General features: G+C 33.4%; 1 protein-coding gene across 2 annotated transcripts in view; it reads right to left on the minus strand.

Annotated features, from left to right (window-relative positions):
- LOC129751430 (uncharacterized) overlaps window positions 1–14,111 on the minus strand; it is a 462,239-nt gene that overhangs the window by 231,712 nt on the left and 216,416 nt on the right. For both annotated transcript variants that reach the window (XM_055746924.1, XM_055746923.1), the window contains exon 3: window positions 7,384–7,613. In XM_055746924.1, coding sequence (XP_055602899.1) covers window positions 7,384–7,613 — 230 coding nt within the window. The remainder of the gene's footprint in view (window positions 1–7,383; window positions 7,614–14,111) is intronic.

A 14,111-nucleotide genomic window follows, 5' to 3' on the forward strand; every position in this document is an offset into this window, starting at 1 on the left:
TCGAAGCTAGCTAAACAGCTTAAAATGCCCAGAAATACCGTATGGCGTGTTATCAAGCAGTACAAGGAAACATTGACGACGGCTCGGAAGCCGCATTCGAAGCGTCGGAGTGGAACTATCGACCGGAAACTGCGTGGGAAAGTCATCAAGGCCGTCAAGAGGAATCCCAATCTTTTAGACCGCGATTTGGCCAATAAGTTCCAGGCCGCTCACAGTACGGTGCGACGAATTCGTCTCCGGGAAGGAATAAGGTCATTCCGAGCCAGCAAACAGCCAAATCGGACGCTGAAGCAGAACAATGTGGCCAGAATCCGTGCTCGAAAGCTGTACGACCAAGTGCTGACCAAGTTCGACGGATGTATTCTGATGGAAGATGAGACCTACGTGAAGGCGGACTTTGGGCAAATCCCAGGTCAAAAATTTTATTTGGCGACGGCTCGGGGGGATGTACCTGCAAAATTTAAGTTCGTGTTTGCGGATAAATTCGCCCGCAAGTACATGATTTGGCAGGGGATATGCAGTCCAAAGTCTTTCTCACTGACAAGACAATGACATCAGAAGTCTACAAAAAAGAGTGCCTACAGAAACGGATTCTGCCGTTTATTCGTGCCCACGACCGTCCAGTAATGTTTTGGCCGGACCTCGCAAGCTGCCATTACAGCAAAACGGTTATGGAATGGTACGCAACGAACGGGGTCAGCGTAATACCGAAGGACCTCAACCCCCCAAACTGCCCCCAGTTCCAGCCGATAGAGAAATACTGGGCAATCACGAAGCGGAGGCTTAAGGCAAAGGGAAAACTTCTTAGGAACATGACACAAATGAAGAACTGGTGGAATCAAATCGCCAAAACGGTGGACGAAAAGGGTGTGCGCCGCCTAATATGCCGTATTACGGGAAAAGTACGAGAATTTCTTCGAAACAGCAATGAATAATTTTTTTAATTTTTTTTTATGAAAGAGTAAAGAAAATGCTACATTTGTATGAAAAACAAATTATGAATTCGTTAATAAATGACTGAACTACACGCAATTGTTTGTGTTCCAATATTAAATGAAGCAGACTTTATACATGCACGCTTTATTTTATTTGTCACAAAATTATACCGAGCAAAGTCTTCGTGCAGTTAAGATCTTAACCAACATAGATAAGAGATATATCGATTTCTTTAAGTATTTCGAATTTTTCAAATCCTAAAAAAACCTATCTCGTTTTTGAAACCAATGAATAATTCATTCATTATTTAAATACTAATAATTTTCATTCATTTCAATACTTTGAAGGAAAAACTTAATTTCTACCTTTTATCCTTTCCAATATTATATTCCACTTTCAATCTCAAAACATATTATTAAATTCCGATATTCCAATTCGTGGAGACAAAATACTCAGAGCATGACAATTATAAAAAAGAATCTTTGATCATTGTCAGTTTTGAGATAAAATTTAATATATTCTTTTTTTCAAATTTAATTACGTTATTAATCTATGTGTTTTTACTAAATTTTCGTAAGTTCAAAATGGTGTGGAAAATTGTAACGGGTACATAATGTAATTCAGCTAGAATCATAAAACCAATATCCTTAATAAATTTATTTAGCCACTTAAATGTAAATATCTTATTAATTAGAAACAAACATAAGTGATAAGGCAATCAAACGTCAGCAATGAAATGGAATATAACAAAATCCCAATTTGATTCAATTCCACATGAGAGCGAAAACAAACATCAACACTTTATAGCGCCACCCTATTTGAACAATCATTGAAATCAGCGACGCGCCAGTAAAGGCGCCAGATCAACCCACACATTTTCAACTTCGAACATGTGGCTTGGGACGCCGTATTCCGTAGAACACCGACCACAGACTTTTTTTGCATCAGGTGAATGACCTCCTTCGGGATGCTTTTGTGAACCTGAGTTTTGGGGAAGAAAAAGATTGATTTCTGATCTCGGATTCCGAAGGGGAAGACAAGGGCTATCCGAGAATTCGCGAAAGGGGATTTAATTGTTTAACTTCGCGATCAGACATAGTCGTTTCGGGTAGTTCCGGTCACGAAGGTAAACTAGTCCAGCTAGCCGGAGGACTAAAGAGATCCCCCAACCCATTTATCCCTGGTGATCAGATTAGGAAAGTTCGGTTTGCGCTAAAGTTAAAGTAGAGTAGAGTTGACTTGTCCGTACTAGATCCCAAGAGTAGGACAGTGGTAGTGCAGTGCGACAAAGGGCAAGGTTAAGAGCCTTTAAAGATTCCGCCACACGCCCACCGCAGCTACCCCGAAAGAAGTCAACCTCCACCGGCATTCTTCGCAAACAGCATCCGAGGTCATCAAACCCCGGTCAACATCATCAGGTTTACCCATTCCACCAGTTGGCTACCTCTAAGCGAGCATCCGTCCCCGCCGCTAACGAGTGGTTCGCACGTGGTTACCCGCGAGCAAGGATTCGACCACCATCAGCAACAGCAGACCATGACGGCAAGCTAGAGCACATCCTCTCTAGCTGCGCCGTTATCCGCTGGTCGAAAATTAAAGTTTATCGTCGCATATCATAGCAGCAGAGCTACCACCATAAGCCCATCGACCAACTCAAGGAGCCGGGAGAGCTGTGGAGCGCTGCCGCGCATGGTAAAAATAGAGGGGTAATGGACGAACCAAAACCCCACTAAAGTTTCCGGCAAGCGTGAGTACTACACACATAAAGAACATGTTCTTATAGCGATCGTTTTCAAACCGCATTTTCTTCGGCCCGCAACATTTGCAAAATTTATGTTGCGCGAGCGCGAGCATTTGGTCAACACCTTTAAATCGGCGGACCATTGATATGTCGGATTGGCGAGCCGCTCAAAGTAGCCCTTTTCGCATAATTTGCATTTTTTTTCCCGAAATGAAAACATTCAGTCGAATGGACTGAAATCGAGAAGAATCAGCCACGGTACGAGACACCAAGCTTCTCCACCGCATGCACTACCAGAGGAGAGAAACGAAAAGCTTTAGTTAGGCCTAACACACACTACAAATGTAAAACACACCGCAGCAGAGACAAGAATAAACGGAATGTTTAAACATAAATGAAGTTCGTCTCGAATAAGTCTCGAAGGAAACAGTAATGCGTAAATAATTGGGGTGCTGAAAAAGGGAGTTACAAAGTTGTTCTTTTTTTGCTTTTTCGAGTTAGATATCTTTTACGGCGGAGGCTGGCCGCGAATCCAGTCACGACCACTCCTTTTCAGAACCAGGGTAAAAGGACGGAGTCCTGTACGACGGCTTCTACTCTGGCGGTTTTCATTCGTACCGAACAACAGCTAACTCCCCTTTCCACGAATTTCTGCAGGGTTTCGTCTCGTCTTCGGGGCGGCCTCAAAAGGGCCGAAGTACGAATCCCTTTTTGGAGACCCTTCCGCTTCTTTCCCGAAACAGGGAATCGAAAAGAACTCGCGACCGAGTCTCATCAGCTGGGCAAATTAAGACAGGGTAGGTGGTCTTCCATCCGGAAGTGGCGCTTAAGCCACCCACTTAAAAAACGGAAGCGTGTCGGGCCTCCCGTTATAAAATTCACATTTCTAATCGTGATTAAACTTTATTTACAATTTGAGATGAAACAGAGAAATTGTTTATTCAACCCTTCGATTGAAATGAAGAAAAAAAACTGTAAATAAATATGAATAATAATTATTTTGCTTAACAATTTTTTATCATGGTTTATTTTTTAACTGATCTGAAATTCGAATTTAATTTCTTTTGAAATCTGGTATTATAAATCTGATGTTGTGTAACTCAACGGGAATATCATTGACTTGAATTTATTCTGATTTATTTTGAATCGTATCAGTTATTTTTTTTTTTTTTTTTTTGTTTTAGGTTTGTGTGATCATCATGAGTAAGAAAATGGTTGAATAATAATATTTTCTTTTTTCATTGTGTATTTTTGGAATTATTATAATTTTAATTATTTCCAGCTCAGGACCAGTCCTTCAGATAGGCCCAACCAAACTCTATTTTAGTTCATTTTTACTTTCAGCTTTTAATCTTCACGTTGTTGGTGGTTCCAGAATTTGACCATCAAAATGTTTAGAATGAAATTATAATTTTAAATGTTAAAATAAAAAAAAAAATGCCTAAGTTATTTTTCATCAACGGTTAAGTTTTTATTTAAAGAATAATCGAGAACACAACTTGTCACCCAAAGAACGTGAACTCGATGCTGAAACTTCCCAGTGAATTTTCCCCTTAAATTTTAGCTGCATCGTTAGCTTCAACTTTATTCCGATGCCAAGCCTGTTGCAAAAACAATTTATTCGAATCGAAAGTACCGGACAAACTCGTGCCGAAAAGTGAACTTCCTCCATTTTCCACCGGCCATCTTCTCTACCACCCACTATGTGTAACTTTCATTATTTCATTTAACACGTGGCCCCTTGTTGTTCCGGATTCCTCGGCTTTGTGTCCACTTTCATAGGTATTGGAACCCTCACATTGTCCTGGCATGGCAGGATCGCCGCCGCCAGGAGCCATCACACGGCAATCAGGACAGGTGTCATTGTTGGCGCTGCCTGTGCACCCACCAATGCATGAAAGCGGTAAAGTTTTTCGGGCCCGGTTCGTCGGTCAATGGAATTGGTTTTTCAGCCTCTCACCCCCACATCCATTTCCCAATTTGTAACTAGAGCCTCCCGGTGTAATTCGGGAGCAAATGAAATTAGTAGCTACACCGGTTTTCGAGTTCCTGAAGGCAGCTATCGTACATGTTTCAGGGAAAAAGTTCTCTTCTGCAAAGACAACAACACGTCCGAATCAGATTGGTCCCGGAAGGATCAATGAGGGAAAGTCAGGGATGGAGGATCCACTTTCGTCGGATGTACTCGTTGCAACATCAAGGCAAAACTTTCATCATTTGTAACTTTTTGATAGCGATGAGGCTGCTGCTGCTGATGCTGTTGCTGGCCAAACGAGCGCATCGAATGACTTCCGGGGCTAAGTTTCTGATTCTATTGCTGCTGTAGGGCGTTTCTGTTGTGTGCATCATTCACATCACCCATTCAAACAGGTATGATACTGTATTGATATCGAAAGTGTTGTACGGGGTGATGCTGCACATACATAAGGTAGTATGTAAATATTTTGATACTATTCACTGGTTTAGCTGAAATCCATGAAACGTAGGCAATTGCATGTGGAAACACATCAACAATAACCATTTAGTGCTTCTTTAAAAAAAAAAAAACTAACGAGTTATTCTCAATTTTTTCAAAACTGACCATTTTCTGGAATGACGAAAATGACAAAAATGACAAAAATGACAAAAATGACAAAAATGACAAAAATGACAAAAATGACAAAAATGACAAAAATGACAAAAATGACAAAAATGACAAAAATGACAAAAATGACAAAAATGACAAAAATGACAAAAATGACAAAAATGACAAAAATGACAAAAATGACAAAAATGACAAAAATGACAAAAATGACAAAAATGACAAAAATGACAAAAATGACAAAAATGACAAAAATGACAAAAATGACAAAAATGACAAAAATGACAAAAATGACAAAAATGACAAAAATGACAAAAATGACAAAAATGACAAAAATGACAAAAATGACAAAAATGACAAAAATGACAAAAATGACAAAAATGACAAAAATGACAAAAATGACAAAAATGACAAAAATGACAAAAATGACAAAAATGACAAAAATGACAAAAATGACAAAAATGACAAAAATGACAAAAATGACAAAAATGACAAAAATGACAAAAATGACAAAAATGACAAAAATGACAAAAATGACAAAAATGACAAAAATGACAAAAATGACAAAAATGACAAAAATGACAAAAATGACAAAAATGACAAAAATGACAAAAATGACAAAAATGACAAAAATGACAAAAATGACAAAAATGACAAAAATGACAAAAATGACAAAAATGACAAAAATGACAAAAATGACAAAAATGACAAAAATGACAAAAATGACAAAAATGACAAAAATGACAAAAATGACAAAAATGACAAAAATGACAAAAATGACAAAAATGACAAAAATGACAAAAATGACAAAAATGACAAAAATGACAAAAATGACAAAAATGACAAAAATGACAAAAATGACAAAAATGACAAAAATGACAAAAATGACAAAAATGACAAAAATGACAAAAATGACAAAAATGACAAAAATGACAAAAATGACAAAAATGACAAAAATGACAAAAATGACAAAAATGACAAAAATGACAAAAATGACAAAAATGACAAAAATGACAAAAATGACAAAAATGACAAAAATGACAAAAATGACAAAAATGACAAAAATGACAAAAATGACAAAAATGACAAAAATGACAAAAATGACAAAAATGACAAAAATGACAAAAATGACAAAAATGACAAAAATGACAAAAATGACAAAAATGACAAAAATGACAAAAATGACAAAAATGACAAAAATGACAAAAATGACAAAAAAATACAAAAATTACAAAAATTACAAAAATTACAAAAATTACAAAAATTACAAAAATTACAAAAATTACAAAAATTACAAAAATTACAAAAATTACAAAAATTACAAAAATTACAAAAATGACAAAAATGACAAAAAAATACAAAAATTACAAAAATTACAAAAATGACAAAAATTACAAAAACTCTCTGGAGCCACCATCGACATTTGATTGGAATGGTAACTTTTTGCAACATTCTTAATTTTTTTTGAATTCATGTTTTGTGAATCAGCAGATCATTGGCCTTCCAAAAACTAAAAAAGACGTTTGACCATTAAGTGTTAAGGAACAATGATTGGCACCTACGCTTGTGTCTTGTTATTTTCTAGACCACCGTTTAAAGCTGATTATGTACTCTAAGATGAACAAAATTCCTCTGCAGAATGATCTCTGTAGGATAAATACGTCAATTTATTGCTTTCAATTTATTCTGTAACTGATTGAATTAAAATTTCGTTATTAAAAAAAAAATTGCAAATAACTATTTAAACCCACTAAATATTACTTCAGTTTTCAAAAGATTTTTCTTTTAATTGATGTTAACCTAAACCTAATCAACTGCTGAAGGGCTATTTGAACAACCATGCATATTCATGAGCCGGAAGCCCTTAATTCAATCCACCTGTTGTGTGTGATCAGTGATTATTTCGCTCAATGAACAGATTGTATTATGGTGGTTCCAACGCACCGACAACCATGCATTCTGTCTCTCCCTTGGACCCGTCATCAGCAATCTGTCAAAAATAAGTCCCTCGTTTTCCCCTTTCCTTCCAACTGACTGGGGAGCAACTGTTGTCATTGATCTGCGAAACCGCATCCGACCAAAACCGAGATACCCCGCCCATTCAATGAAGTTATGTAACACTCACCGTTCGATCTCCCTTGTGTTTGACGCGACATTTGAGCACCGCCATATCGTCGACTATGGTCGTGACATTGCGGGGGCTGACATCGTCGAAGAAGGGCTTATCGGACCCGGACCCAGCACCAGTTGCTGCTGATAAGCCAGTAGACGAGGGGTCTACCCCCATCGATTGTCCACCACCACCGGCGGCTCCGGTTCCGTACGATGATTTGGACGAGGACTGAGGGCTGACACCTGCAATGACAGATTGGAAATGAAGTGTGGTGAATATAATTAGCGCTATAGCACGCACCACGCATTGGGTGACTGGAATTGTTTGATTGATTAAGCGGGGATAGCAAATTACAGCCCTTCGAGTTGCGTTAAATTGATTGTCGGCTAGGAGATGTTGTGACGAATATTGGTGTAATGGCGTTAGAATAAGGGACATCGAATTATTGAAGACTTTTTTTTATTTAATTGAGAAAAAAATATTAATGGAACTTCCAGGAAGAGGCTGGCATTCATAAAATTTATAAAAATCATTTCAAAACAAAAAACGTAAGCAAACTTGAAAAGACAAAGTTCAAATATTAATTGTTAAAAATAACATATTCAAGATTATTGAAATTCACCAGTCAAAATGAGACAAAGTGTCAGTTTGTTGAACATATTTAAAATACTTCGATTTAAAAATTTGCAAAAAAATCGACTTTTCATCAATTTTGATTCTTTACAAATCTGTGTATTTTTTGTTTCACTTGCTCTTTTAATAAGCGAAATGAATTTCACCATGGAAATTCGAACCGCTACCAGTCAAAATGACTGGTAAAATTCATAATCCTATAACTCAAACAAGACAAACAAAATTTTGCTTGCTTTTGGTTTTATTTGCAATCTAGATGCAAAACAATGAGCCCTAGTTGATTTAGAAGTGTGTCATCATATAAAATTATTGGTTTTCAAAGCGAAGTCATGAAAAATTGTGAAAATATTCTCGGATTTACAGTTGTGTGGCGCTTCAAACACTTGACTCCCAATTTTATTAGTCTGTTTTGTTGCTCAACTATAATCAAACTTTCTGTCAAAATTTGGCGATATTTCATCAATATTTGTGAAAGCTATGTAGGTTTCAATAAATGTCCATTCGAGTAATTGAGTAATTTTAGGCGATAAACATCTTTTATACTAAACTCGTATGATTGAAATAGTTATGAATTGTGTACTCATTTATCCACATTTGAAGACATGTGAGTAATGAATCTGATTAATTTCAATGATATTTCAACATGGGTGCACTGGATGGCTGCAAATTCGCCGTAGCAAATTATAAGAGTGAAATAGTTCTCAACATGCTTCAGAATACAAAATATTTTTGAGTCAGTCGTTGGGAAACGAAAAATTTGTAATCAGTCATTTGATATACACGGAAATTAACAGTAACAAAAATAAACAATACTTAATCCAATCTTTTTTAAAAGCCGAAGGAAAGTTTTGTTTGTATACTTTGTGGTCAATGATTGTGACCAGGGTTCAATCCTAAAAATATTTGCTCACAAATCAGATACATATTGTAGGTATTTGAAATGCAATATTGACCAATTGAAAACCATAAAAAAAACAAATCAACACGTAAATTTAACAATGTTGATTCATAATTTTTATTTTCATAGTTTTTCGTCGCAGGATAAAACTTGATATGCAAAATTTCTATAATTCACTCGGCCCAAGGCAACTGTTTTTCAATTTCTTGGATATTGATTCAATTATCATCTTCTCAGATAAATATCCTAAGTAACCAAATGTTCCATAAAACAGGCTCTTAAAAGCTGATTCAGCTTTGTTCAACGAATAGCATTCTACTCAACATGAAATTTAAGTTCTTATCGATACTTCCAAAGTCTATAGTTGAAGCTAAGTAGAAGGCTATTCAGCCTCCACATGAGACCTCGAATAAACAAGATTAAAGAAAAAAGAATAATACTTTTTCTTGCTTTGGGTTTTAATATTTATATATTTTACTATAATGATGCTTTCACTGTGCATGAGTATTCTACTTACTTGAAATATTTGCAATCTTAAAGATTTGAACCTGAACCAACGAGCTGAGAAATGAACACACTACCTTTGTACTATGGCAAATACTTATATTTCTGTTATTTTAACAACTATATTAAATTAACTTAGAGTTATCATTGTTTTAAAGCAGGCGATATAAAAAAATGTAAAAATTCGTACCATGTGGTTGATCATCAAGTTTTTTTTCCTTATCACGACAATGAAGCGAATCTTCACTGTTTCTACTATAGAAAAGAGAAAGAGAGGTTTCTAAGCAAGTTGAAACAGGACAGAAAAAAAGTTTTTTATTTATTATTTTCCTTTTGTTCCATTAAAGAACATTTATTTTTTTCAGATTTTTGTGAAAACATTAGTCACAGTTCCTCAAAATGGTTCTGGAAACAATCAGAATGTTTGTATAATTTTTAAAAATTATACAGTGGGAAACATAATATTTTGAGCTGTGAGCTGTGAGCTGCGAGAAACTACCGTCGATATTAGCCGGTGATAACGTTGCTCTAAGAGGTTTTCAAGCTTCGACTGTCATGATAACTCCTCAATAAAAAAAATATCAGATTGTCAACGAGAAGTAAAGCAAAATTTATCAAAACTGAAAAATCTTGTTAAAATTTTTAATTTTTTCTGCCTTTGTATAATTTTTTTTTCATGGCATGTGTCAAAACTGCTCCGATTAGAATTGTTGATAAATCAGCATTTTGTCCATCGGCTGTATGCGTATTTTACTCAAAATGTGCATATAGTAACACTTCTGCCTTACTATATTTTCAAATTTAAAATAATAATTTAATTATATTTGTCAAACTTTGAGTAATATATTTCTTAATATTTCTTTCATTATCACACTGTTATTTTTTAAACATAATTTTATCATGTAATTGTCTTATTTATTTTTGACATATTTTTCATATTTTTCGTCATAATTTTGTCATATTTCAACTGCATTTTTCAGTTTTTTTTTTAAATTTTGTTATATTTTCGTCATTGTTTTGTCAATTTATTGTCATAATTAGTAATGTTTTTATCACATTTTGTCATGTTTTGTCAAAACTTTATCATATTTTCAAATTTGATGAAGTTTTGTCATAGCTATTACAGTTATTAAGTTACTTTCGAAATGAAGACCTAGAAATGCAAATCTTGTTTCTAAAGATTCAAATAATAAATATTTAATTTTCAAGGTTTTATTTTTGAGAAAAACTATTTGTATCTACTTAAATAAGCAAATAATCACCTAATTTTTTCAATCGCAAAATATTTAGAAATAAATGCAAGAGGTTATGTATGCGGTTCAAACATATATTTTTTATACACTTGTTAAAACGATTAGTTTTAAAATTTAAGTTGAAAACTATATTTTTGAGTTATTTAGCAGTTTTTTTAAATCACCCTAGGCTTGAGACATTCCAATTTACAACAATTTATGACGTTCATGAATTGAGACTTTTTTTGATTATAAATTTCGATTGATTTAATTACAAATTGTATGCTAATGTGAAATATTCCACAAGAAACCAATTTCAGCTTCAATTATACTTTTTTCTTGTTCTTCTCGATGCTCTACATCACATTTAAAACGGTTGAAATGAATTACAGAAGGCCACAAAATTTGCATTTTTTGGCGAAGTGCAATGAGTTTAAAACGTAATTTTGTCTTATTTCGATGCCCTGAATCTAAATATGCTATTTTTCAATCAGCTTTTGTTATTGAAATAAATTTTGAAAAAAGGCTAAAACTATTTAAGAAAGTTTTGATAAAACTGTAAAATGGAAATATAACATTTTTAAATGAAAGGTAATAATCAATTATCAACTTTCCTCAAGACTTCAAGTAATTTTAAGTTTTGCGAAAAAAGTTGTAGAAATTTTCTATCGGTTTACTTTTTCTCATTGAACTTTTCAGTCCCAGATGACCTCCCAAGGTTGAAAAGTTTTTATAAACATTATTACTTATGTTACTCATTTAACGAATTTTTTAAAGATGTTTTATACAAAATTGAATTTTGGATAGAGACGAGTTTGACTCCTTGAAGCCTCAAGGTATTAGTCGTTCTATATAAAGAACTAACAAAAAAAAATTAAATAAACACCAGAATGCTTCTCCCTTGAATTATCAATTAAATAAGTAAGACATGTTTATTGAAAAAAATCCTTCTTAAATGGTTAAAAATAGATCTTTTTAAAGTTTAATTTTTTGATTTAATGTTCAAATGAATTAACCAAATTTTAAAGTACATTTTTTCAATTGTTAAATAAATTTTCTGAATCTTAAAGTGAAAAATTTTGAATTTTTGGAAATATTTTCGATAAGTTTGTCTACGTATTTCAATTCTGAATTTTTGGTGTTCTAGAAACATAAACCATTTTTTTCCTTATCAAAAATTCTCATTTCAAATCGCGATAATTTTTTTTTATTCGAAGTATTACAGCGAAATTTTTCAATTAACCATTTAGTTTAAAATGAAAAAAAGGAATGTAAATAAAAATGAATAATTAATAATAGTTATTATCTTTTTCCTAACAATTGATCATGGCTAATATTAACCTGATCTGACATTTATTAAAAAAAATATTTTTTTAATCTGTGTTTTGGGAATATTTATTTCAAGTTTCTAAACTAGACTGCTTAGAATTTTTTTCAAAGCAAATTTCTTATTCAAAATAACATGCATCATTTTGAAAAAATATCAACGACTTACCAAAAATATCATTGATTTGATTTCATTGTGATTTTTTGTGGACATTTTGATTTAATTTATAAGTGAAATTTATTATTTTTTGAGTTAGTTTGATACTGATAAGAAAATATTTTTCAAAGAACGTCATCTTCCGAATATGTTCAAATTCTATTTTATATTTGTGGTTTCTAATGGTTTGACTCTGATTAAATAATAAATTTATATTCTGAATCTAGAATTAAAATAATGAAAATGCGATCTACTGCAATTAACACTAAACGTACCGGAGGCGGTCAAATGACGGTTTTTGAACTTTAAACGATGATTACGCCTTATATAATTGTTTTTTCGCAAATTTAACGACAGGACTATTTTTGTTTTTGAAATGCAAGTATTTTTGCGTTTTTAAAATTTTTTTAAGTGTTACGGTTTTCGAATAACGTATGTGGTATACCTATTCATACCGCGAGCGGTCAAATGACGGCAAATACTGTTTTCGCTAAAACTCCCTTGTTTCTCTCAAACCAAATTTAAAGTTTTGAAAAGCTTATAATTCGACTCAAATATGTTTCTCAGACATTTTTCAGCTACAATCAATAACTTTAAAGTTATTTACAGTACAAGAAAAAATTTATGAAAAAACATGCTTCAGGAAAAAGGTTGTAAATCAGTTATTAAGTGCTCGAAAAAAATTTCACTTAGTACCTGAGAAAACTGAAGTTAGAAGCTATATGTTGCACATATGGAAAAAAAAATTGAAAATTTTCTAAGATCATGGCCACAAAAAATGTAAAAAAGTTGTGTAAAACTCGTACTTTTCAATCAATCAACCGCCAAAGCTGTTCCTGTTACAGTAGAAAATTGTGAAAAAGTGAATTGAAAAGTAGACGTAGTTTGTCACATTTTGGCATCTTTAGATTTTTTGAAATACGAAGTACATAATTTATGACGACTTTTCAAAGGTAGCTGTTTTTCAAACTTTTTATCAATTTGGATTTTCTAAGACAATTCCTACACCTAAGCTCAGCTTTGCACTGGATTTTGAGTACGTTAACGTAAGGTTTAGGCAATAAAACTATATGCAAAAGAAAGCTTATTTCATACCGGTTCTAGTGGTGTAACTGCATTGGCGATGCAATGCTTGGCAAAAATATGATAAATAAAACAGTGAACTAGTTTCTGAATTTTGAGAAGTCAGCACAAATACTTGCTTGGCAGACGGGCGCAGTGGGTGGTAATATCTCAAAGCTATTTTGCACACGAAGACGGATGAAAGGAAACGAAAAAACAGACAAGCATTAGCTCAAATTTTCTAGTTTTACTTTCAGAAATATATTTATTATATTTTTGTAAAGCATTGCACCGCCAATGCAGTTACATCACTAGAACCGGCATGAAATTTGCTTTCTTTTGCATATAGTTTTATTGCCTAAACTATACGTTAACGTACTCAAGAACCAGTGCAAAGCTGAATTTGGGTGAAGGGATTGTCTCAGAAAATCCAGATTCATAAAAAGTTCGCAAAACAACTATCTTTGAAAAGCCGTCAAAAATTATGTATTTAGTATTTTAAAAATCTAAAGATGCCAAAATGTGACAAATTACGTCTACCTTTCAATTCACTTTTTCAAAATTTTCTACTGTAACAGGAACAGCTTTGGCAGTTGATTGATTGAAAAGTACGGGTTTTACACAACTTTTTTACATTTTTTGTGGCCGTGATCTTAGAAAATTTTTAAAAAAAACTTCCATATGTTCAACATATAGCTTCTAACTTCAGCTTTCTCAGGCACTAAGTGAAATTTTTTTCGAGCATTTAATAACTGATTTACAACCTTTGTCCTGAAGCATGTTTTTTCATAAATTTTTTCTTGTACTGTAAATAACTTTAAAGTTATTGATTGTAGCTGAAAAATGTCTGAGAAACATATTTGAGTCGAATTATAAGCTTTTCAAAACTTTAAATTTGGTAGAAATCGGTTGAAAAACAAGGGAGTTT

This window comes from Uranotaenia lowii, chromosome 3 (assembly GCF_029784155.1).
Source record: "Uranotaenia lowii strain MFRU-FL chromosome 3, ASM2978415v1, whole genome shotgun sequence".
NCBI lineage: Eukaryota > Metazoa > Arthropoda > Insecta > Diptera > Culicidae > Uranotaenia > Uranotaenia lowii.